Raw genomic sequence first — 23578 nt, forward strand, 5'->3', positions numbered from 1 at the left:
AGCACAGAGTTAATGGTAGGCTGATCACAGCCGCACCTCATTGCCGCAAGTTGTCAAGGCATGCTTCAACGAAAAGCGTTAGTGGAGCTAGTATACAGAGGGCGCGGTCCAACCAGCCCGTGGGCAGTGGCTCGATCTTCGACAGTCACAGAGAAATAGGCATCCAATGTTTTGTTTAGTCTGCATTCTTCGGCATTCCCTTTCACTCTTTACTCTACACCGTTCCTAACCTCAACTCACCGCTTCCGACCGCCTCACGCCACACATCTCTGAACTCCCCTGTGTGGCCGCGCCGTCAACAACCACGAACAACGTCAGGGCCACTTAGACCCCACTAAGCATTGTGTTCTTCCATTGCTCCATACATACGAAATCCCTCAGTAGCCGGCCTCATCTTCGAGCTCATCCTTAACCTCGTCCTTGATTTTACGCTTCTTGCCCTTGCCCGTGCCCTTGCCGTTGCTCTGCCGGCCCGCACCCTCCTTCTTGCCGCTCGCAGCCGCCACCTCCTCCTCGACCACGCCGGCGAGGCCGTACGCCGCGCACATCTTCTTCAGCATCTGCTGCACGCGCTGGTTGATGCGGCTGCCGCCGTTGTTGGCCACGGCCTCGAGCCCGGGAGTGGTGTAAATCGTGCGGCGGGAAGCGAGGACCGAGGCGGTGACGGCGCGCAGGATGATGGCCTGAGGTCAGCAAATCGCGAGAGACGCGGAAGAGATAAAGAAGGATGATGTGAGACGCTCACGTCGTGCTCGGGCGTCAGGTAGTTGGCTGCTTTGGGAGGCATGGTGTGATGGAGGGGTGGAGACAATGACAGTTGGAGGCTGGAAGATGAGGAGTGAGTGAACGTGAGTGAACGTGAGTGAGGATGAGTGAGAATAAGTGAGAATGAGTGCTGGCGTGAGCGCATAGGCATGCAGGCGAGGGCGAGCAGCGAGGGCGTAAGTGTGTCCTATTCGGCTCGGTGATGGGTGATGGATGATGCACGCTTGATGCTCATTGCGAGGGAGGAAACAATGAAGGGCGTGAGCGAGGCGAGTTGTTGTCTCCCTTCATCATCACAACTGGCACATCGTCTCATAAGCTCGCACTTGAGCACACAATCCCGCACCTCAGTCCATCTCTTTACACTTCCTTCACCTTTTCTCATCTCGCACACAGCTCTCCAATACCATGCTTCGACTCGGGGCGTTCCGTCGTCGCCAGCCGACATCTGGAGCCTCATTTTCCGGAGTCCGACCGGTGAGTGGAGTGGCCGAGTATACCTGAAGTACCCGTGTCGCACCGTGCGCAGTTGTCCGCGGCTACCCTCGAGTTGATGACGAGCATGCGAGCACAGAGGATGAGGAGGAGTTGTCGTCGTATCATCCTCGGCTCATTCGTCATCGTTGATTAAGTCGGGTAGGGCCGCCGACAAAATGATGTAAGTGGCACGTGACATGTGGAGGTCAGCCACCTCATGTTGGGTCCCACTCGCTCTTCTTAATAATGCTCATCGTTCAACCACCTCGGCTCCTCGCTCATCGCAGGTCAAGATTTCCAAGCAAGATCTGCAAGCGGGTGAGGCCAGCACAATGCTCGACGCAGCCGCCTTCCCACACATTATCGACCGCATCATCGAGTTGTCCGACATTCCAGCCCTCGTCCAACTCCGCACCGCATCCCGCTACCTTCGCTCGCGCGTGGATGCTCGCCTCTTCGACCACATACTCCTCCAGTGGGACAAGGAGGGCACAGAACTCACAATCACCTCCCCGCACCCTCCCTTCGCCCACCTCCCCATACGCCTCTCGCCGCCCTCCCTCGGCGACCGCCTCCGGCGCCTCAAGCTCGCTCTCGGTGCCGACCCTGAACCAACAGCTGGCGGCGCGTATGTTCTTGCCGCTCACCTCCCCTCCCTCACACCGCTCGAGATGACACGCACGATAGATGTGCACGACCACTCTTTCCCAATACCAGGCTGGCCTCACTTTACGCCCGAACAACTACCGCCGCTCCCGAAGCTGGAGCGCACGCGCGCCACCTTTCCCCTCCTTTCCCCCCGCACCGTGATCTACCTTAACATTCGCGCGCCGCCGGGCGAGCGCACCCTTCGGGGAACAGCATTGCGGAACAGAGTTTCAGCGTGCAGTGCCGTCGACATAGTCGTGCACCTCTTCTTTGACGCCATGTGGGACGGCCACGGCATGGACCTCCTCAAGGTAGAGCACGCGCGCCACGTAACCCTCGTTCTGCACCCGGCTAAGGAGGGCACGGCGCCGCCAATGGAGAACGCTGGATCGCTGGTCTGCCCGACCTCCATCGAGGGGGAGATCCGGTTTACACTTGTCGGCCTCGAGACTGTGCCGCCTTCAATGTTGGGGTTGCCGCCCGCCATCGCATCCGGCGGGGCCATGGACGTGCAGAACTACATCGCGAGTCTGCCTGGTGGCGACCGTGTGGAGTTTCAAACTCTCGCAGAGTGGACGCGGGATGTCCACCCGCTGGAGAGCGAGGTACCCGCGCACATCGTCCGTGAAGTCGCTAGGACGGCGGTCTGGTCGCCCATCATCATTGATAAAGACTCTGACATTATGGGCAGTTGAGTCTGCGTTAACGCATGAACATGCGAGGGACGATCTGGTTCTTGAAGGTCATCAAGTGCCAAGTACCTTGTAGATGTAGATTTGAAGGCGATCAGAGCCTTAGGCGATATTTTGGAGATCATCTTGCCGACAATCGGCCTACCACACCGTCGTGAAGCTGTGCCACCAGCTCCCCCAGCAGTAGAATCTAGCCATGTTCTGCATCTTGTCTACTCCTCGACCTCGTCCTCCTCCTTGCGCGCAGCATATCCTCCAAGCGCCTTCTCGAGCCCACCGTGGGGGTAGGTGCGGCGCGCGGCCTGCAGAGGAAGAGTGTTCTGCGAGACGAACCAGCCAAAGACGCCGACGAGGCCAAGCGCAGACAGCAGCGCAACGAGCGCGGGGCCGCCGCCAATCTTGTGCACGTCCGGTCCCCACATGCCGAGGCGGTCCTCCTCCTCCAAGACCTGGGGTTAGCTTCGAGATGTGTGCGGTAGGGAGTGGGGCACACTGAGAGCGGTGAGGCAGAGGAAGGTGTGATTGGCCAGTAAATCGGTCCGCTTCTGCCCCCCTACCGCTCGCGCGCTCGCGGTAGTGGCAATGCCCGGCGCAATCTGATGCCGAGCGCAGTGCCCGGCGCGACCAGCTGTGTCCGCGCATGTTCGCAGTGCAGCAGGCTCTCGAGCGGCCTGTGATCTGCCATTGCCGGCCCATCACACCTCTGCGAGTCCAGTCTGCCTCCGCTTCTCGCGCTCCGTCTCTTCCCTCCAGCGCCAACTCGTACGCACCACCTCGTCAAAGTTCTTGCGCTCCTGAATGTCCCACCATCCGAACGGTTCCCGGAGCTGCAGCGACACCTCTGGGAGCTGGGGGTATCCGTGAACTGTCGTCAGCAAACGTTCCAACGTCTGCGCGCGCGCTCCGCCGCTGCACCTGCGCGCGGAGGGCACGCATCGACTAACGCTGGGGGTCGACCTCGACGCCCGGCGGGGGAGGGGGCACACGGGCGGCAGGCGAGTGGTGGGGGTGGTGCGGGGCAGCGGGTGCTGCGAGAGACGCGTTGCCGCGGGCGAGGAGGGCGACGGGGCGGAGGGAGCGGGACGCGCGGAGGAGCATGGTGGTGGTGTGGCCGTGGATAGTGACGACGAGCAGCCGTGGTGGTATGGCCTGCACGCCATAGGCCATGGCGCCTCGGAGGCAGACTCCTGGGTGGGCCGCGTGCGGCGGGCCGGCGTTTCGGCGAGTGGCAGTCACGTGTGTTTAGGTAATGCGTGTTTTGTTCGCACCCGACCTCCACTCGCCCTCTTCATGATTCACGAGATCGTCGGTGTCTCCTCACCACTTATCTCGGCATGGCACTGCGTCTCCGTGAGTCCGCACTTTGAGACGCGCTGACAGAAGCCGGTGCACGCAACTTTAAGCCGCTGCGCGGCAAACCGCGCCCGCGCCTCAGCCAGCCTGCGCCGAGCGGTCCGGGACAGCCTCCCGCACCCACGGGCGCCCAGTCCCAGCCGCTCCCACAGCCTTCCTCCCAAGGCTCCGCTCCGTCCTCGCAGGCGAAGCCGGCGTCAACGTCCACTGAGCCGCTATTCACAAGCGCCGAGGATGTCGACGCACGACCATGGGCAAGCGACGACTTCCCACCCATTTCTGCGAGCGACGACCTCCCTCCCTCCATCGCGCCAGCAGATCTCCCGCCCTCCGTCGCGCCGGTCGACGAGCTTCCTCCCCTTGTCAGCACAGCTCCGGACCCAGACTTCCCTCCCTCCGTATCGGCCGTTCCGCAGGTCGATGATGTGCCACCCACCGTCGGTTCCTTTGACGCTGGCGCTGACCTCCCGCCACCGGACATGCCACCAGCAGTCGCGGCCGTTCCATCCACCCCAGCTTCCAGCGGGACCTCGCGCGCCCTGACCCCTAGTCGTGCCACTACGCCCATGAGAAGAGCCGGAAAGCCAGCCTCAGCCCTACTTGCCGCTGCGGCATCTAGCTCCTCTCCCATCATCAAGCACGGCAAGAGTCGCGGACGTGCACCCGTTCGTCCGGCTCCCAGAGCCTCGGTGGCGCCATCACCTACGCCTGAACTTGCAGCCGGGGAAGGCGAGGACCGTCCTCCGTCCGTGAGAGGTGCCACACCGTCGAGTGCGCGTAGAGCGCCCGCGCCCAAACGCACGCCACTCGCGAGTAGGGCAGACGCAGAGCCCATTACGCCAGCGGGCGTAGTTGCTTCTGAATTACCTCCTGACATGACAGCAGCTTCAAATCTCCCCCTCGCGGTCGCAGCAGCCTCTCATCTTCCACCTGTTGTCGCAGCGGCCGAGGCTCCTCCAACGGTCAGCGCTCTTGACGGCGACGGACCTCCTACGGTCGGCGCTGTTACAGATGTTCCTCCAGCTGTTGGCGCCGTCGAAGATGTTTCTCCTGTGGGCCCGAATCTAGACGAGGCTCCTACAATCGTCGCTTCCGTTCCTTCCCACACTGTCAGCTCTTCAAGCATCGACGCCGTTGGCGCCAAGCTACTCGCTGCCGAAGCAGTCGCGTCAATCACCAATAACACCTCCGGGCCTATTCCCAGCACCCGCCGCCGAAAGCGACGTTCTTCTCCGAGATCCGAGGCAAACAGCTCACCGGCGGAAATTGATGCCGACAATGAAGACGAAGACGCCGAGGACGCGCGACCTGTGGCGGCGCCCAGGAAGAAGCGCAGTCAAAGGAAGGCCGCAGCCGAGGACGCGGAGGATAGTCAAGGGGGCAGTTCATCTCACAAGAGGAAGTCAAAGGCCAAGGCGCCCGCCTCCCGACGTCCCAGGCCGCGTGCAGCCGAACCCCGTATCCCGAACCCAGAGCTAGAAGGTCTTGAAGCCGACGACATGGTCGGCGCGGAGGATGTCGACATGGGCGAGATGAGCCTCAGTCAGATCGCCTCCTTGTCGCGTGGCCGCGTCTCAGCGCGTGCAATCAAGCTCCATCAGTTCCAGCGTTCCGAGGCCGAGCGGAAGGAGAAGGAACGCTTGCAGAAGGCAGAGGAACGATGGAAGAAGCGACGAGTGATCCGTCGCAAGGCGCGCGAGCTTCGCAACGAGAAACGCGCCGCCCGACGTGCAGCTGCAGCTGCAGCAGGCCTGCCAGAAGTCGTGTCAGACGACTCGATGGACTCTGCCAGCGGCGATGACCAGGATCCAGAGCGCCTTACTCCTCCAAGCTCGCCGAGTTACTTTGGGCGCACGCAGCGCAACGCCCCGGTTGTGTTTGATGCAGAGCAGCGCTCGCGCATCGAGAAGGAGGCACAGGAGAAGGCCGCTGGCAGCTCGCGCCCGGATCGGCGCCAACGCGAGGACGATGAAGACATCGAGGGCCTGGGGCTTTTCCGCAACAACTATAACGATGAAGATGACGACGAGCCGATGGAAGACCTGGAGGACCTCGGTGAAGACTTCCAACTGGAGGTGGAGCCTGACCCGGAACCTGCCACAGGCGATGCCGACGGCGATGGCGAGTTTGCCGGCCTCACAGAAAGCCAGTTCACCGGCGGCCACTTTAATGATGATGGAGAGTGGGTCGAGGCCGGAGCGGACGCGGGCGCCGTTCTACAGCGGCGAAACGAGGAGGAGCGCCGGCGCATCATGGAGGGCGCGGATGATCGGGTTGTTGAGGTTGTCGACAATGAGACGCAATTCATCAACTCTGCGACATGGGGCAAGAAGGTCGCCAATGACCGCTGGACATCTGAAGAGACTGAGCTGTTTTTCAACGTGAGTTCGTACAATGACCGCTGAGCTGACGGCAGGTTCTGAGAGAGACTGGCGAGAACTTCACGTTCATGAAGGCGTACTTCCCAGGGCGCAGCGTGCGGCAGCTGCGGCGCAAGGCAAATCGCGAGAACAAGGCGAATCCCGAGCGCATGAACGACGCGATCACAAACCGCAAGCCAATTGGTGAGTGCACCGGATGATGAGCAGAGGCTGACTGCAGATTTCAAGTACCTGGCCAAGTCGTCTGGATTCAACAGCGTCGAGCCGTATGACAACGAACACAAATATCTGGCCGATTTGAAGGAGGAGCAGAAGCGACAGGCCGAGGAGGACCGACAGGCTGCGCTGGCGGTGGAGCAAGCTCCCGACGCGGCCGAGTTCCCGGATGAAGGGATGGTGGTGGTGGAGGGCGAGGTGGACTTGGAGGGCGATGAAGACTTGGAGGGGTACGAAGGATATGATGAGAACGCTGAGTTTGTGTAGAGTAGACAACAGCAGTGCAGCGCGCAGCAGTGGCGCAGTAGAGATAGTAAATATTTGTGTTGTACAATATACTAGTAGCTTGGAAGAGAGAGGGAGGGTGGAGGAGGGAGTGAAGAGCGTGCCTTATTGGATGGACGGGCGTGCGCGTATGATTTCAGTAAACATTCCCCTTTTGCCTGTACGTACAGTATGGGCATGATTGACCCTGACAGCACGCTCCCCCCTTTCATCAGTAGTCCTCTCTCTTCCTCACTCCTCCTCATCTTGATCACTCCATCCACATCCATTCTCTTTTACTGTCATTTCATCTCCTCCTCATCCGCCCCCGCATCCCCTTCGCATCCTCTCTCTCCTGCTCTTTCGTCCCACTCCCCGTCCCCCCCCCTCACCATCCTCCATCCACCCCACCACCACCCCCCGCCGTCACCTGCGCGCCACCACGGGCCAACGCCCGTGCCCCCACTCCACTCCACTCGACCATGCCCATCACCACCCTAACCCTCGATGCCCGCCGCGCACTCGCCGACGTGAATCTACGCGTCGTCAAAGCCAGGCGTGTCGTCGTCGTATCCGGCGCGGGTATCTCGTGCTCAAGCGGCATCCCCGTAAGTACGAGATGGGGAGATGTGCATCGCGTCAGGACACGCATCGGCCGAGGATGGAGCGACAAAGGTCGGCCGGCGAGTGATGAGTGGGCGTTGAGGCGGTGGCCGTAGACAATGCGTGAACGCGCTCTCCATTTTCTCCACCTGGTGAACTGCCCCGCCCAACCACGCCGACCAGCCACCAAACTATCCTCCCCAACCGCCCACGTCATTCGCTAACGTGCAGGACTTTCGCTCCGGTGACGGCCTGTACTCGCTCGTCAAGGCGCGCTACCCCGAATCATTCGTGACTGGCAAAGACCTCTTCTCCTCGGGATTGTTCTCCACCCCAGAAACAACGTCCATCTTTTACACTTTTATCGCAGAGCTCTCTATCGCATGCCAGGCCGCCGAGCCCACCCGCACACATCATTTCATCCGCCGTCTCGAGGCCAAGGGAAAGCTCCTAAGGTCGTACACGCAGAACGTGGATGGCTTTGAACGCCGCCTCGGTCTTGAGAGCGGTGGGCGCGGTACTGGTCTCAAGAAGAATGGCACACGTAATGTCGAGCTCCACGGTGACTTGGGGCGAGTGCGGTGTGTTCTATGCTCGGCCGACTTCGAGGCGTGCGAGCAATATGTTTGCATGTTCCGTGAAGGCGAGGCTCCGAGCTGCCCAGCTTGCGAGGAAAGGCGTGAGTGCAATCTGTCCTCGCACACCCCATTTGCCTTGTTGACACCAGATGCCGATCGCGTCAATCGCGGCGCGCGCGCTACATCAGTGGGAACGCTGCGGCCCTCCATTGTGTTGTACGATGAAGCGCATCCACTCGGCGACCAGATTGGCGAGCTCCAGGCCCACGACATGAAGCGTCGTCCCGACGTACTTCTCATCATGGGAACGTCACTCAAGGTTCACGGATTGAAGCATCTCATCAAAGATTTTGCCAAGGTCGTACACGAGCGCAAGGGCATTGTCGTCTTTGTCAACGCTACAGCTCCGAACAAGGAGTGGGAAGGCGTCATCGACTACCACGTCCAAGGCCCGACCGACGACTGGGTCGACCTTGTCCAAGAAGACTGGAAGAAGGCGCGGCCACAGGACTGGGAGCTCCAAACCATTCTTGACTCCTCCGTTGTCCACGCATCTATCGTCAAGTCCAAGTCCAAGCCAAAGCCCAAGTCAAAGCCCAAGCCGACATCAGAGCCCCTCTGTAAGTACTTTTACATCATCGTCGCTCACACTTAGCCTCTTGGGACGACGAATGCCACCTTCCAACTCCACCAAATTCTCAGGAGTCACCGCGATCATCCCCCCGCCGCTCCACGAAGAAAACTCCTCTTCGCGACAGCAATACTAGTACTCGCGATAGCAGCACACTCCCCGGCTATTCATCCCCGCTCACACCAATGTCAACGCCGCCATCATCCCCTTCACCTGTCAAGACGCTTAGGACGCCAATCATTCCGTTTTCGCCCGCGTCTCCCAGCAAGCGCAGCGCGAGCAAGACTGGCATTCCAGCCCAGACCAAGCGTTCGCGGACAAGGCCGACATCTCCGACGCCGAGCCCAGTCGGGCGGGGGAAGGCGTTGATGTCGATCACAAACACCTTGGCGTCCGAAGACGAGAATGAGGACGAAGAAGAAGAGGTTGATCTTACCATTCCAGCCAAGCCTCGTCTCACCCGCGTCCCCTCGCTCCCACCAATGCCTCTTCGCAAGGCCAAGGCTAATGCTAGCCAGGCTTGGATGAGTCTGGCGCCAAAGCCCACTAGGCAGCCTAAGGAGAACTTGCGCTCTGAGGGCCCGCGGTCGCGGGGTGGCAACGACAAGCGCATTGGGGCCAGGCTTGGCCGTGTTCCATCCTTGCGCGCGTCGTAATGTGCATGTAGGTTACGGACGATTCGGGACTCGTCCGTCTCGTGTATCAGTAGGTGTAGACTCCGTAGATGGTGTGCTGGCTTATTGAGTTTGGTGCCAGCGGCGGCGCTCGCCGTCATGTATTCTAGTTGCTAATGGCTAATGGCTGGTGGCTGATGGCTGATGGCTGCGGGCTGCTGCGGGAGCACGCGAGATTGAATAGAGGGGTGACGGAGACGGCAGTGCATGGATGAGTCAGAGTGGGGTAGAGGTCTCCTGGCGGAGTGGAGGCTTGGCGGAAGGCGGGTGTATGGGGGGTCGCGTCTCGCGGGGTCAGCGTGGCTCGTCAGCTGTCATCTGTCCGTCCACCTCGCCATTGCTCTCAACGCTCGCGTTGCACTCGCATCTGATCCCCTTTCACATTCTCCCACTCTCTCGCTCTCGGCCTCTTCTCGCTCCGCGCCAACCTTTCCGCTTCCACGTCGCGCCGCCGCCCCCCTCGCACCCCACATCCGCACTTTAAGCCGGCGATCGCCCAGTTCGATCACTCATCGTCTCGACTCTCGTTCCACCAGCTGAGCGCCGTAACGAGCGACATTATCGCACCCAGCCAGCGAGCCAGCGATCAGATCGCGACCCGATCCAGCACCGCACCGCGCCTTCAATCGCGGACGGCGTGTCACCTTCCTCTGTTCTCCCGCGCTTCAATACCACCTCGCAGGATCGTATCCGCCCCGCGCTAGACACGCTGCCTCTTCTGGCGGCGCAGCATGATGGCCACCACGGCCTCGGCTGGTGAGTACGGCGCACGCAGCACGCTGCCGCTCTCCTTCCTATTCCTGTTCGTTGCGCCTCCGTACACCCAGCGCTCTTGGCCACACGGTGATCGCGCGTTCTGTGCCTTCCTTCTCGCTCTACGTGTATGGGCCTCCTCTCCGGGAAGTGAATCCCGATCTTGGCTTTGAGAGGGTGAGGGCTCACGTAGTGCCGTGAGCGCCACGCTGCGCGCGAGGCCGAGCACTGGACGGCGCGGAAGAGCAAGTCAGCGCCGCGTTCCAACTGCCCGTATCCCGCTCCAGCCTTCCGCCGCCGCTTACTGACCTTCCGAACCGCGCCCCTTACGTCTCGCTCTGCTCTCATGTTGCTCCGCTCACACCCAGTCCAGGGATCGAGCGCCTCGCCGCCTCCCAATCACCACCTCACGCCCCGCCTTGCAGCCATGAGAGTCCACCCTCCCCTAGACTTGGACGAGCTAGATGACCCGGGGCGCCATATGGTCCACTGTCATTTCGAGAACTGCGACGACAGCTCGAGCCAGCACTTTGTGGACCGTTGTGCTCGTTCACCCAGCCCCGCGCTCACGGTCTCGAATGGGTGAGTGTCAAGGATGTGCACTGACGTACCTCCACCCTTCCTCGAGGATCCGACGAGCCTCCTGCGGTGGTCACCTGCCTCTACGCTCCGTCCACCACACACTCTCTCCTCCTCTTGTCGCATCCACTCTCTTCTTTCCGATTGATCTGGCTGCTAACGCGCAGCCGCACCACTCCTCCCAGTGTCACTGACTCCTTGGCTCCGTCAAGTAGCGCACTCGCCTCACCTCGCCCCACCACAATCTCCACCTCCAGTCCCCCACTACCGGGAGGATCCGCGGCGGTCAACCCACCCCCAGCGGAAATGGGCCTGTGCTCGCTCAAAGACGAGGAAGAGCTCAAGATCGCTTTGACGACCAAGGAGCGCCTCAGCGTCCTCATCATTGGCAAGGAGATTGAGGCTTTCATTGGGCGAGTTCACCGCGGTGAACATACTTCGAGTGTTCAGTCGAGTCAGCCATCCACATCCACCTCGCCTCTCGACCAGCTTGGGCCAAGCAAGAAGCTTGACTTTGCAGCTCACAGCAAGTACCTGCGGAGGATCGTTTATAAGCTTGCGGCGTGGTACGGCCTGCGCGCGGTCGTGGGAGAGAAGCATTCAATGGTGGTAGGAGTCGACGGCGTACTGGATCCTCAGTCGTGAGTACCCACCTTCCCTGTCATGTCAGTGCTGACGGTCAGGACAACTTTGCAGATTGCCAAGCTGGTACCCGAGACCGCAGAAGTACCAACGCAACAGTTCCGCATCATGCAGCGCGACACATTAAGTGTCACCGACGAGGATGGGGGATCTAGGGCGACTTCCGTCTCAGCAGACGATAACACCGATTCGCCTGGGCATCGGCGGACGCTTGAAGAGCGCGAAATCGCGTACAAGGAGGCGAAGAAGAGGATTTATGGCGGCGACGGCGACTTGGAAGAGGACAGCATGTCGACAGCAGCCAGTCAGCCCAGGTCACGCCAGGCATCGCGCTATGGGGATGGCGATGACGAGTTCGACATACCAAGGCGGACGCTGCAGTCGGAGCGTGAGATTGTCTACGGATCATTGTCTCACCCAACACCTGAGAGGTCATCTGTCCCTCCAGTCAGCCCTGGGTCGCACGGCGGCCCCCCAGCCTTCAACCAGCCTTACGCCGACGGCTACCAGGGTATGCAGCAGGCGTACATGGGCTACCAGATGGGCCCAGACCTCAGCCGGCAGATGGGACCGTATCCTAACCAGCAGTTTTCCGGCCCAATGCCCCTCGGCGGTTATGGCCCACCATGGCAACCGCAGCCCATGCCAGGTCAGATGCAGATGATGGGCATGATGCCTCATGGGGCACAGGGCTGGTATCCTCCAGACATGGGCGTGCCCTCCCAGCAAGCGCACAACATGATGTCCATGATGCCCATTCCCCAGGGACTGCCCATGCCGTACGCGCCACCAATGTCGAATGGTCATCCACAGCAGGTCCAGCAAGGCCGATCATATGGTCCACCGTTGGCTCACCCTATGCCGATGCGGGCCGGCCTGGATCCACTCAGCTCTACCGCCTCATCTATCTCCTCGCGCTCGTACCAGGACGTCCACTCGCGGCCGCACTCGCGCGGCTCAACAACAAGTACGCGCAGTGCAGCAAGCAGCGTCCGCCTTGGGAGTATGTATCCGTCTGGCCAGCAGTCCTACGGCTACCGCCAGAAGGCGGTCAAGCCCAGCCAGGGCAGTTTCTCGTCGTCTATTGGGAGGCCGACAATTGACACACGGCGCAGCGGGCGACAGAGTCCAGTGAGTGTAGCTGCGACATCTCCGCTTGGAATCTATCTAACGACAGGCCTCAACTACTTCGTCGCGCTCGTCACGGCGCGCATCATCAATACAGATCCAGCAGCCCCAACCCGGGCAGCATCCATTGCCCCCGCGGCCTGATTGGGCTGCCAATAACGTGCCCTACCACCCGTCGTCCGCACCACATCCTGGAGCTGAGCCGAGCACGAGCGACTTCCCGCCTCTGCACCGTGGGGCTCAGGCGCCGGCGTTTAGGGCCGAGCCCATGCAGATCGAGAAAGTCAAAATGCGGCCGTCTCCCGCTGGCACTGCATGGAATGGAAGTGGAAGTGAAGGGAATCGGAACGACCAGCACACCTACGGCTCAACAGTATACAATGAGCCCAGCCATGTCCAGCTCAATCCCTTCCCGGATCATGGCGGGTCGCACCCAGATATGACGACACCTCAGCAAATGTCGCCTGTGGCCTCTGAAGTCGCGGTGTCGATCCTGCGGAACCCTACGAAGGCTCCGATGCCCGTCCCTCCTGTCCTGGTCCCCGATATCGACCCGGACTTCCCGCGCCGCATGCCGCCGTCGTCTCGCACGCCGTCGCTGTACGACCCCTCAGCGCCTGTGCCCTCGTCGCGCCCTGTGCGCCACTCGCCGGCGCCGAGCCCGTCTCATGCACCAGCGGTGGCGGAGCACTCCATGTCGCCCAGCGCTCCCAGTGCTCCACAGGTGAGCACCACACCGGCGATTGTCACGGCTAGCACGCCTGAGGCCGAGATCGAGGCGCGTCTCACGTCGCTCAGTATCCAGCCCCGCCACCCGCCAAGCTACGCCAAGATCGTGCGTCGCGACTAGACATCTATACATTGCCTTACGGGTCTCGGATCCAGAGATCCTATCACTTCGAGGTGGATGCATCGCGTTCACTGAGACGGAACCACTACTAATGGCCATACTGTCTAGCTTGACTTCTTGAAGGCCTTGTTGCGCTGAGTGAGCTTACAAGTCGGAAACACTTACGATCGCCTTCCAATGTGAGATGACGCCGCCCGCGCCACGCCCCGCGAGTACGGGGTCATCCTTGCACTCGCGCCAAAGGTTATGAGTGCAGAGCTTGTCGATGACGGCCGCGAACCGCTCCTCCTCCTCAAGCGTCCAGGCCTTGCGCTAGCGTGAGCAGTGTCGTGAGGTCAGCTAACGTTACGCTTGGTCGTTTCGCGCTCCTGATCCTCGTCTTCGCTCTTGACCTCTTGCTTGAGTTTCGTCTGGCTCTTGACCTTGGGCATGTCGGCGTAAACGAAGTGAGGCAAGGTAGGTTGGAGAGAGGAGGGGATAAGCCTTGGGAGAAGAGTGTTGTGGATTGGGTCAGGGAGTAGCGAAAGTACTAGGCGAAAGACGGGAGGCAGTCGTATGTGGGAGAGAGTGCGATATCATAAGTGAAAAGTGAGCGACAATAGCGAGTCGGGGCGACGTGAGACCAGCTGAGCTCCATGCGCCCCGTACGTCGAGGCAAGGTCTGAGCGAGCCGAAGTGCGAGCCCGAAGTCGGCTGTCCCATCAACAATCCACCCGCGCCCCGCCCGCTGGAGCGACGGGAGGGCGCAGCAAAAGACAGATGCACGCGAAGGAGGGGAGACAGCTCCCGTCATGGGGCACAGCGCTTCCTTCTCGCCTTGGAATCACTTATCTCCCCCGCCACGTTGGACTCTCCCCACCTTCGACCAACTCCACCTCTCACCACACAAGTCAACCCCTCCTCAACTCCTACCACCACAAGCGGAGATGCCACCCCGCGATGCTTGGTCGGACTCGCATGATGTGAGTCGCCCACCCCTTGGTCTGACCTCAGGAAATCCTCCTCCGCGCCGTGATCTCTCTCATCCTCGCGAACCGGCGCAATCTCTACGCCACACCCGGACTCGAAGGCGTCGGGGACCACGGTGGCGAGCGCATCAACAAGAAGATCCAGGGGTTTGCGCGGCGCATGGCGGGCGAGAAGGCCGGCATGGTGGGCGAAGAGCTGGGCAAGATGGTGAGGAAGCGCAAGGAGGACGTCAAGGAAGAGACGGGTGAGGTAGAGGGCGGCACCGCCAAAGTGAAGCAGGAGCGCAATAAGAAGCGTAAGCTGTAGATTTGGAGCCACATCGTATTTGGTTAAGCGTAGTCAGTTCGGGTATGTGACGGACTTGAGCAGCTGAAGCAGATTACGACATAAGGCAGAACTTATCCAGAATCCCTACAACATGCTATCCACCTTTCTCCTGAATCTAGCCTAGAGCTTGGCAACTGGCTGGCGGCGGCGCACCAAGACGTCCGACTCGGGGTTGACGTCGAATGTGAGCGAGTTGACGGGGTTGGCGGCGGCGCGCTTGAACACGCTCTCGTACACGTTGCCGTCGTAGCGGCCGAGCGACGAGTTGAGGACCATGTCCGAAAACGCCCATCCGTCCATGAGGTTGACGGCGTTAGGGCGGACGCGCTGGAGAAGCGCGAGGGTGGCCTTCTGGCGCTGGAGGCCCTCGGCGCGGTCGGCGGGGAGGGCGTGGGCGTCGGCAAACTCGGCGGCGTACTGGTCGGTAACGACGGCGACGTGGAGGTGGAAGAGGTCGGCGATGGCCTCGGCGGTGGGGCCGGGGACCTTGCCCGCGAGGCCGGAGAGGGCGGACGCGAACGCACGCACGATCACGTACTGCGCGTACGCGTTGCACAGGCGCCAGAAGGGCACGAGGAGCTGGTTCCAGCTCCAGCCGTCGTCGCGGAGCGCGAGGATCTGGAGCGTCTGGAACGCGACACGGTGCCCGAACGACGCGACAATGTCTTCGTCCTTGGCCCAGTTGAACGCGCGGCGCGGGTTGGCCTTGTACGCGGCGAAGAGGGGGCCGTTGGCCTTGGCCTGCTTGAGGAGCGAGCGCGCCACCTGCTTCGAGAGCATGTAGTTGTCGCCCTCGTACGTGACGGACGGGAGCATCTCAGCGTACAGGTGCCCGATGCCCGAGTAGTGCGAGTAGCCGTGGCCGCCGCAGGCGCGGCGCGCGGCCTCAATACCCTCAACCGAAATGAAGGTGCCGTGGACCTTGAGGGCGCACGAGCCGACGTGCAGGTCGGCGAGCAGCGCCTCGGCGCCCTTCTGGTCGCCCGAGCCCAGCGCCTTGTCGTAGTTGCCGTAGAGGGCGCCGAGCTCCTGCGTGGCGAAGAAGAGCGCGTACGCGGTCGCGACGAGCGGGAGGAGGCGGAACTGCACCATCGTGTAGTCGAGGACGGGGATCTCGTCCGACGACTTCGAGTCCTCGTCCGCGAACTGCTTGCGCACAGCAGCGTAGCGCACCGCGATCGAGGCGGCGCGCGCGAGCGTCGTGGCGGCGTCCGCGGCAATGCCGACACGGAGGAACGTCATGCCGCCGTACACGAAGGCGGGCGAGCCGCGGCGCTGGTACTTGCCAGTCTCGGGGTCAACGACCTGGAAGCGGTTGAGCATGTTGATGTGGGGGATCTTGACCTTGTTGAAGAGAGCAAAGCCGTTGTCCATGGAGCTGGGGTTAGCCGCCGGGATGAACGGAGGTGCGTTGCCGCGCTCATGAACTCACGCGTAGCCAAACTTGGGTCCGATGTCGCCAACGTACACGCCGGGGAGAGGCTCGTGGGTCTGCACGTCGCGAACGGGCACGACGAAGGTGTGTGGGCCATAGTTTTTGCCGTCAATGATGAGCTGAGCCATGACGAGAGCGTGGTTCGCCGTGCGACCGAGGGTGCCGATCCACCACTTGGACGCAGTCAGGCTGGGCGAGTGGATGATGAACGTCTTGTCGCTGGGGTCCCAAGTCGCGGTCGTCTCGAGACCGCGGACGTTGGAGCCGTGGCTGAGCTCGGTCTGGGCGTAGCATCCGATGATCTTGTCGGCCTTGGCGGGCACAAGGAAGCGCTCATGCTGCTCGGCGCTTCCCTGGTCCGTCAGACACTTGATGAACGCCTTGTCGTGCAGACCGTAGACGTTGGCCTCGCCGGCCGCAGTCGACGCGTACGAATACTGCGCGTCGGACCAGCCGTGCTTCTTGCGGAGGCGCTTGAGCGCCTTGCCGCGCTCGAGCGACCGCTCGATCTTCTCCACGCGCCCGAGGGAGGGCAGCGCCTCGAGCTTCTCCGCGAAGCCGAGACCCGAGGCCGTGAGCGTCTCCTCGACGGCGCGGCGCATCTCCAGAGTGTCCCCCGGGTACAGGAGGGTCTCGAGGGCCTTGGGGTCGACCTTGGAGTTCTGGCGCTCAGCGGCCAGCTGCGCGGGACCGGTCGTCTTGACGGGCAGCAGCTGCTGGACCCAAGCGGGAGGGGCGGCGGGGGCGGACATGGTGAGTGAGGTGTTGGGATGGTGGGCTGAGGTGAGCCGCTCGACTTATGAGGAACCGGCCATGGGACAATAGCCGGATGGGGGAGCGGCACAGATGAGGTTGCCGGACATGGCCGATCACAAGCGGTAAGGCAGATGCCGAACACCGTCACCGCAACGGCGGCCGCGGGCCACGGCTGAATACAAGTACGAAGTCGGTATTACAGCAGGACAAAGCTTGTGCTAGCATAGTTGGAACAAAGACAATGGAATCGCTGTCCGACGCGTCTGGTTTCGATTGGCACGCGGCTGTGAGCGATCAGATCGGTCCTTCTTGTCTGCACACTTCGGCTTCTAAACCGGAATCTCGTGTCAATGCCCGATGATGGTGGTGAGCACTCCGTGCGCCGAGTGCGCCGATGCACTCGGTGCTTTGCCTTGCCAGTGCCTCGAGCACATGTGCCAACAGCTACGTGCGTCATATGCGATGCACCGGCGACACCGAGGCGGGGTGGTGAGTCCGGCAACGCTGGCGTCGGCCGTCAGCGGAGCCGTGACGCAAGGTCTGAAGTTGTGCCAATCACTCCGTGAGATGTTATTGCGACGAATGTGAAGGCTAGGAGGTCGGCCGTCAGTGGTGATATGGGCTGATGAGCCCCCTGGGCAAACTACTGCAGCGTCAGAACCACGGGCTGAGGTGACGTGTCACGAGCGTTCCAAAGGTGCTCCAGTCCTCACCTGGCCTCCTCCCTCTCCAACCCAGCTTGCATGATTCGGAACTCGGGCAAGCTGGCGCAAGCTCACAAGCTCTCTGCGAGTGCGGCGCTCTGCGAGCTGCCTGCAGTGCCATCGGTCTACTCGGGAGCGTCAGTTGGACCAAGAAATTGATAACTGAGCCGGAGCGACGAACAGGCAACCGTCGAACTACTGTGCGACTATGATGGACACTTGTTGTGTAGGGCTCGCCGAGAGCCGTGCACCACGTGGCAGCCATCCATCACGCGTCTAAGCTCCGTGAGATATCGAGCTATCGAGAAATTGGCGGCGATCGCCACAATGAATGAGCGCCGAAGTGGGAGGGTGGAAAGGAGAATAGGGAGGCTGGTGGCGTTTCGTAGGGATTGGTTCACGGGGATCGGGAGCATCCTGAGTGGGGAATGTCTCTCCCGCGTAGAGGGTCGATATCGGATCCAGAGTCTCCATGGATCTGGGTCGGAGACATGTACGTCGTCTGCGGGAGTGCTGTTGGAAGCGAGTTGCGTGGTAAGCTTGAGCGGGGCGGGAAGATGGAAGAGTGGGGCGGTGGGAAAGCAAGTCTGGAACGGTGGAAGCACATGGGCTGCTGTGACACGACGGATAACGGGAATAGTTCGTACTCAAACAGACGGGCTCGATGCGATCGCTCGAGGTGTACGACGAGCGTTGTGTTTGTCGAGAGCGGCGCTGACGATGAGCCATTGAGCCGAACGGAGCGGGGATTTGATTGCATTGCAGCGAGCTTCTCAACCCCTTGCTCCGCTTTTGCACGATCAGCCCCAATGCTGCCATTCACTTGATGGCTGATTGCTCATTTACACGCGCCATGGTTCCCAGCGAATACATCTTTAGAGGAACCACTAGCCACCAGCTGAGCGATCGGGTGGCTCACAGCCACTTGGCCCGATAAGCCTCATGGACCATTCATGCTGCCGCCACAGCGTCAGAGTCCGAAAAGACGTTCTGGCTGAGCTTGCACCAAGCGCGAGGAAAGTTGCGAGGCAGCGAGCGCCACACCCTGTCGACGGGATCGGCATGTGGCCGAATCTCCCTCGTTCCTCCAATATCACCGAGGATTTCGGGAAATCGATACGAGGCTCATCTGCTGAACACGCTCGGTGAACGCCATCCAGGCCCCGACCGAGCTTGTGTCTCTGGGCATTCTGTGACGCTCATGGTGTTTGCTTGCATTGAGGATGCGTCTATGGACGGTACGGTTGCGTCAGTGCACGTAGTGAAGGCCCATGTCGCAACGAGGCGACGCCAATAGTCGCGTGACGGCTCCGGCTCCATCATGTTTGCCATCACCTGATAAGATGAGTGTTTTCGGACCGAGCACTAGTGCAGGGTGGCGCTAATGGTGAATTGCGGGTGTGTCACAATACGCACGGATGCTACCTGGTGCATACCGATATATGGGGTTGACAGGCGGTTATCCTTCTGCGGGCTCCAGCCCACCAGCATCCCAGCAGTTCGGCGTCCGAGTCCATGACGACCGAGCAGGACAGATACTGTGACCCTATGCGTAGCGGCATGTGAAACGCACGCCATCCTGACGCCTGCGTCCCGTGCTTCAGACTATCTACTGCACAGCATGCGATCCAGTCGTTGGAGCACGACTCCGCTCCGTGACGGCGCACTCGCCCGTTAAACCGAATAAGCTGTGCCTCTCGAAGTCCAGAACGGAGTGCATGCCCGGCTCATGTCTTGTCCTTTAGCGCTCCAGATCTGATATCCGGCAACAGCGCAAGGTTTAGCTCTGGCTTTCGTGACTGTTTCGCGATGCCAAAGGCGACCCCCACTCTGGGCTCGACGTTTGATCCTCACCATCATGCGGTATACCGATAGGTGTGATCTGCATGCGTTCGGCCCACGCTGTTTCCGATAGCAGGCGGCAGCATGTGGGTGTCAACTGGTCATCGGGCCGAAAAACGGCGTCCCACTTATCCGGGCAGGGTGACTGCACGGCGAGGAATTAAGCATGCAAGCACGGGTTGTGGCAGTGGTTGCCAGCGCAGCAGATGGAAGCGACGGTATATTCAGCAGGGTTTCCAGCGCTCCCGCTATTCCCAAGGCACTTAATGAAGGGAACGCTATTTCTGGGGTGGATACCCACACTTACTGCCTCTGTTTGAAGATCCCACCGAGCATCTTCGGTGAGTCGCCGAAGCAGAATGATTGTTGGCACGAAACCTCGTGGTATTCTTCAGCAATCCTTGCTGTCGTACGCCTCCACCATTCCCGCGTGGCGCAAAGTTTGGTGCCAAGCACCGTTCGGCGGACGACAAGCAGTTGTTTCGTCAGGATGATAGGGTTGTGCCGTGATGGAATGCCGTTATTCGTGTCTAGGGCTACTTCTTCCCGAAACCCAAGTGTGCAGAGCTAGGTGCGGTGGGGCGTGCGTGACTGGTCCAGCCAGAGTGCAGGGTGGCAATTGATGGTGCTCCTCAGCGGGGAGAACGCCTCCGTGGTCGCCTGACGGCGGCTCACGGAGATATTCTTCGGATTAGACGCATCCCTTGCGCATGCCACATGCTCATCGCTGCTGACAGTGCGTTCTGCCCTGCGTCTTGTAGGGAGAGGTAGATCCGTTAGGGTGTGTCGCCTGGCGGCGCCGTGCCGTGGCGTCGAAGAGACCCCGTCCGAGCCACCGCCAGTCCCGCCTGCTGTGATGGGCAGTATGAAGTCTCTTACTGAGAGATTGCCCTTGACAGTTCTGCGACCCAGCTGCGTGGGAGTTGGACGTATAAAGCAATCTTGCAGGAGGGGGCGGCCGAGTGAGGACACTAGAGCAAAGATGTCGGGCCATTTGAATCCTCACCATCCTCCATACACCAACATCACCGACACGATGCCGTCCAGCTCGAGCGGCGAGTTCACAGACGATCACCATGATGACTACAAGATCCAGCCTACAGTCGAGGAGGAATGCGCGCGCGAACAGGCTTCCCCGCTCTCTGATGACGACCGCCTCCGCATGTTGGGTTACGACGTCTCCCTAGGCCGGTCGTTTGGCTTCTGGTCAAGCGCCGGCCTCAACGTGTCCCACAACTCGTTCATCTACGAGTTTATCGCGTACCAGTCGATCTATGCGCACAACGGACCGCTGCTGTTTGTGGGTGTTTGACGCATGAAACCGCCATTACGGCAGATGAGAGCCAATTGCTAACCATACCAGGTTATCGGCTACCCCTTCCTCATCTTCTTCCATCTCTGTCTCATCGGGCCGTTCTCTGAACTGGTATCCACTTTCCCAGTTGCTGGTGGTATGGCTACGTGGGCGTGGCAGTTGGCCCGCGCCGGAATCGGTGGCGAGCGTCAGTGGGGATGGGTCGTGGCGGGCTTCACCCTTGCTATGCATCTTGGCAAGGTATGTTACGACAAAGATATCTGGCTTACAATTCCAGACAATCAGCTACTTGTTCGGCGTGACGACTAGTCTGACGGCTATCTACGTCTCCATGTCAGGCAAGAAGTTTAACACTCTCACCGGCCTTGCGCTTGAGCCCGAACAGTGGTGGGAGCCGGTCTTCTACCTGTCGCTTGTCGCTTTTGTGGCGATCCTTACCATTACTCGTGTCGCCCGCACTGGCTGGTTCTGGATTGGTGCGGGTGTCTTCAACGTTATCCTCATCATCCTGGTGTACGCCATGCTGATCACTTGTGCTGTCAAGATCCCGTAAGGACAATAATGTTGGTGCAGTTCTGACATTAAGGAAAAACCCCGGCTTCGTGATCATGAAGGAAAACCATGGGCCGAAGAACTGGGGTTTCCCCCTGCGTAAGAATTGGATTTATGGCTTCTCGCGTATGATCTTTATGGGTCTGCCACTTCGAGTCACAGCGGTCGATGCCCCTATTCAGTGAGTTGTCGCATGGCACCTGTATCTAACCCTAGCATGGCCGAGGAGACCAGGCATCCCTCTCGGACAGTCCCGCGTGTCTTGTGGACGACCACTATCTTCCACCACGTCAACATCTACGCCACTGTTATCATGTACATGTTGATCGTCACCCCAATCACCCTAGGCCTTGGAGCCTTGTTCCCCATTGTGAGTCTTGCCTTCCACGCCCGAGACGCGTGCTCACAAAGTAGGTGCCAATGGGGGAGCTCATGGAAATCGGCAAATCTGGAATTCTAGGAATCGCCATCATCGCAGCTCTCAGTACCATCACGCAAGTTCTCGCTTCGACGCTCATCACCTCGCGTTTCATCTTCGCACTCGCGCGCGACAAGGGCATCCCCTTCTCGAAACTCATGGCCACTACAGACAAGCACAAGGAGCCATGGGTTGCCATGGTCGCTCTTCTTCTTGCCATGTTCCTCAGTACTACAGGCTGGCTGGTGAACCACAATAACTACACCTCGCTCCTCCATGCGTTCCATTTCTACTTTATCAACGTTCCTTACGTGGGTGTCTATTGCCGTTAACATAGGACTAACCGCCAGGTGCTGCCTCTCATTCTTTACGTCTTTTCAGGGCTGGACCTTCGTTACATTGGTCGCTCTGAATTTTCCCTCGGCAAGATCAGCAAGCCGTGTGCTTGCGTCGCTATCGCGTGGTTAATTCTTTCCCTCATTCAAGGCTCGATGCCTTTGACTGAGTTCAACGGCACAGCTATGTTCCGGGAGCACAGTGAGCCCAAGTGTATGAGCCTTTCTAACAAGCAGAGAAAGGTGAACAGATCATCAGCTGGCTGCCGATGACGATTGGCGGTATGCTTGTTGTCATTCTCGCCTCCTGGTTCCTTTACGGTACGGAAACTCTTGAGTTCTCGTCCACTGACGAGCAGGTCGTCACCACTATGTCGGTCCCATTCGTGCCATCACCATCTGGGCCACTGGTCAGGATATTGATCCACGAAACGTTAGCACCGCCAACGCTCGCGGTCTGGCAATCAGGCGTTACATTGAGAAGAAGACTGGCAAGACCTCCTCTAATGGTGAAAGCTCTTCAGGGGGTCCTTCATCCCGCCGACCTACTTTCAGTGGCCCAAGGACAGCAACTCTGCCGACAGTCCCAGCCAAGTCGCCCACCTTGCAGCGTTTCTTTGGACGTGGCTCGACGTCGAGCGGGAGCCGGGGCACCTCAAGTGGCGTGTTCACTGAATCGACGCCTCACGGGCAGCCGCTCGTCTCGGTTCTTCCCGAGAGCGGCGTGCTGCCTCAGGAGACGCGCATGGACTACGAGGTGACGCGTGGCGGCATGTCCGTGCTTCCCGAGAGTGGCCTTTTCCCGGAGAGCGTCATCGACGAGCGCTCAACCACAAGTGCGGCGCAAGCCGAGTCCCAGCTCCTCCCAGCCCCCCCGGTTTCGAACCGAGTCAGCCGTCGTATGAACTTCCGCCCATCTGTCCTGAAGATTGGCGAGCAATCGTACCCTCTCACGCAATTGACGCCGCCACCACGCTCTCCGCCGACACAGACCCCGCTCTCGCCGCCCCCACGCACCCGCAACAGTCTGCAGTACAGCTCGTCTCCGATGCCCACGCAGATGGAGGCCGCCCAGGAGGAGTCGCAACTTGAGCCCGAGCTCGACTCGCGCTTTTCTTTTGCCCAGATGCCTGCTCTTGAAGAATCACAGATCCACCCTGGAGGGTCACGCGACAGCTTTGGCGTCAAAAACCACGAGTACAGCTCGCACGACCACCCGCGTGACGCCGAGAGTTTCATTGAGCCGAGCGCGCTTGCGGAGTCGCAGCTCGAGCCCAGGAGGTGGTAAATGTCCGTCGTGGCGATTGTGATCTATTCCAGTATATAATGAGGTATCCTTAGGAGGACATGCACGTTGGTCTGTACCATTTTTAGTTGTGCTGGCAGCCATCCGCGCGGCATGCGCGGCCGACATCACGTGATCTTAAGCAGTGTTCTGTCGTCCCAAAGGTCTCTTAATTACCGTAGCTGCACTGAGGAAGCCAATAGCTGGATTCAGTGTATCGAGAAGCAAGCTTAACGGCAGCTCACGTTATCTGCGGGACAGTTTGATTGCAAGGTTTGACAGAAGGCACAGAGTGCAGAGGAACAATGATAAGAGATTCTCAACGTCTACCATCATGGGCGAGTCACGCTGCTCCTCGCCCACCCCTCATGGACCCGATTTTCTCATCATCTTAAGCATTCTGCGC

The 23578-nt window shown here is 60.2% G+C and overlaps 10 protein-coding genes across 10 annotated transcripts; 5 read left to right on the top strand and 5 right to left on the bottom strand.

The window, feature by feature from the left end:
* Window positions 1-377: 377 nt before the first annotated feature.
* On the bottom strand, window positions 378-787 carry COLE_07767 (uncharacterized protein; the record flags this gene model as incomplete). Its single annotated transcript, XM_018426508.2, has 2 exons — window positions 378-683; window positions 746-787. 2 exons carry the CDS (start codon window positions 785-787, stop codon window positions 378-380), a joined length of 348 nt encoding a protein of 115 aa, XP_018280474.1.
* Window positions 788-1574: 787 nt separating this feature from the next.
* Window positions 1575-2585, top strand: COLE_07768 (uncharacterized protein; the record flags this gene model as incomplete). The annotated part of the gene is made up of 1 exon (XM_018427121.2): window positions 1575-2585. The coding sequence occupies one exon, from the start codon at window positions 1575-1577 to the stop codon at window positions 2583-2585; it is 1011 nt and encodes a 336-aa protein (XP_018280473.1).
* Window positions 2586-2794: 209 nt separating this feature from the next.
* COLE_07769 (uncharacterized protein) lies at window positions 2795-3680 on the bottom strand (the record flags this gene model as incomplete). Its single annotated transcript, XM_018422581.2, has 3 exons — window positions 2795-3031; window positions 3353-3447; window positions 3527-3680. 3 exons carry the CDS (start codon window positions 3678-3680, stop codon window positions 2795-2797), a joined length of 486 nt encoding a protein of 161 aa, XP_018280472.1.
* Window positions 3681-7278: 3598 nt separating this feature from the next.
* On the top strand, window positions 7279-9264 carry COLE_07770 (uncharacterized protein; the record flags this gene model as incomplete). The annotated part of the gene is made up of 4 exons (XM_018420754.2): window positions 7279-7404; window positions 7631-8078; window positions 8127-8597; window positions 8633-9264. 4 exons carry the CDS (start codon window positions 7279-7281, stop codon window positions 9262-9264), a joined length of 1677 nt encoding a protein of 558 aa, XP_018280470.1.
* Window positions 9265-10013: 749 nt separating this feature from the next.
* Window positions 10014-13234, top strand: COLE_07771 (uncharacterized protein; the record flags this gene model as incomplete). Its single annotated transcript, XM_018422579.2, has 6 exons — window positions 10014-10038; window positions 10404-10617; window positions 10782-11255; window positions 11298-12387; window positions 12434-13108; window positions 13190-13234. 6 exons carry the CDS (start codon window positions 10014-10016, stop codon window positions 13232-13234), a joined length of 2523 nt encoding a protein of 840 aa, XP_018280469.1.
* Window positions 13235-13338: 104 nt separating this feature from the next.
* On the bottom strand, window positions 13339-13665 carry COLE_07772 (uncharacterized protein; the record flags this gene model as incomplete). Its single annotated transcript, XM_018426507.2, has 3 exons — window positions 13339-13368; window positions 13400-13546; window positions 13579-13665. The coding sequence occupies 3 exons, from the start codon at window positions 13663-13665 to the stop codon at window positions 13339-13341; spliced, it is 264 nt and encodes an 87-aa protein (XP_018280468.1).
* Window positions 13666-14160: 495 nt separating this feature from the next.
* Window positions 14161-14509, top strand: COLE_07773 (uncharacterized protein; the record flags this gene model as incomplete). The annotated part of the gene is made up of 2 exons (XM_018425246.1): window positions 14161-14196; window positions 14228-14509. The coding sequence occupies 2 exons, from the start codon at window positions 14161-14163 to the stop codon at window positions 14507-14509; spliced, it is 318 nt and encodes a 105-aa protein (XP_018280467.1).
* Window positions 14510-14650: 141 nt separating this feature from the next.
* COLE_07774 (uncharacterized protein) lies at window positions 14651-16717 on the bottom strand (the record flags this gene model as incomplete). The annotated part of the gene is made up of 2 exons (XM_018420753.2): window positions 14651-15908; window positions 15963-16717. The coding sequence occupies 2 exons, from the start codon at window positions 16715-16717 to the stop codon at window positions 14651-14653; spliced, it is 2013 nt and encodes a 670-aa protein (XP_018280466.1).
* A 1105-nt stretch (window positions 16718-17822) lies between these two features.
* Window positions 17823-18032, bottom strand: COLE_07775 (uncharacterized protein; the record flags this gene model as incomplete). The annotated part of the gene is made up of 1 exon (XM_018422578.2): window positions 17823-18032. The coding sequence occupies one exon, from the start codon at window positions 18030-18032 to the stop codon at window positions 17823-17825; it is 210 nt and encodes a 69-aa protein (XP_018280465.1).
* Window positions 18033-20249: 2217 nt separating this feature from the next.
* Window positions 20250-23175, top strand: COLE_07776 (uncharacterized protein; the record flags this gene model as incomplete). The annotated part of the gene is made up of 9 exons (XM_018422577.2): window positions 20250-20567; window positions 20631-20822; window positions 20860-21131; window positions 21169-21315; window positions 21351-21504; window positions 21549-21863; window positions 21903-22089; window positions 22125-22208; window positions 22247-23175. The coding sequence occupies 9 exons, from the start codon at window positions 20250-20252 to the stop codon at window positions 23173-23175; spliced, it is 2598 nt and encodes an 865-aa protein (XP_018280464.1).
* Window positions 23176-23578: the final 403 nt, after the last annotated feature.

This window comes from Cutaneotrichosporon oleaginosum (assembly GCF_008065305.1).
Source record: "Cutaneotrichosporon oleaginosum strain ATCC 20508 chromosome Unknown ATCC20508_contig08, whole genome shotgun sequence".
Classification (NCBI taxonomy): domain Eukaryota; kingdom Fungi; phylum Basidiomycota; class Tremellomycetes; order Trichosporonales; family Trichosporonaceae; genus Cutaneotrichosporon; species Cutaneotrichosporon oleaginosum.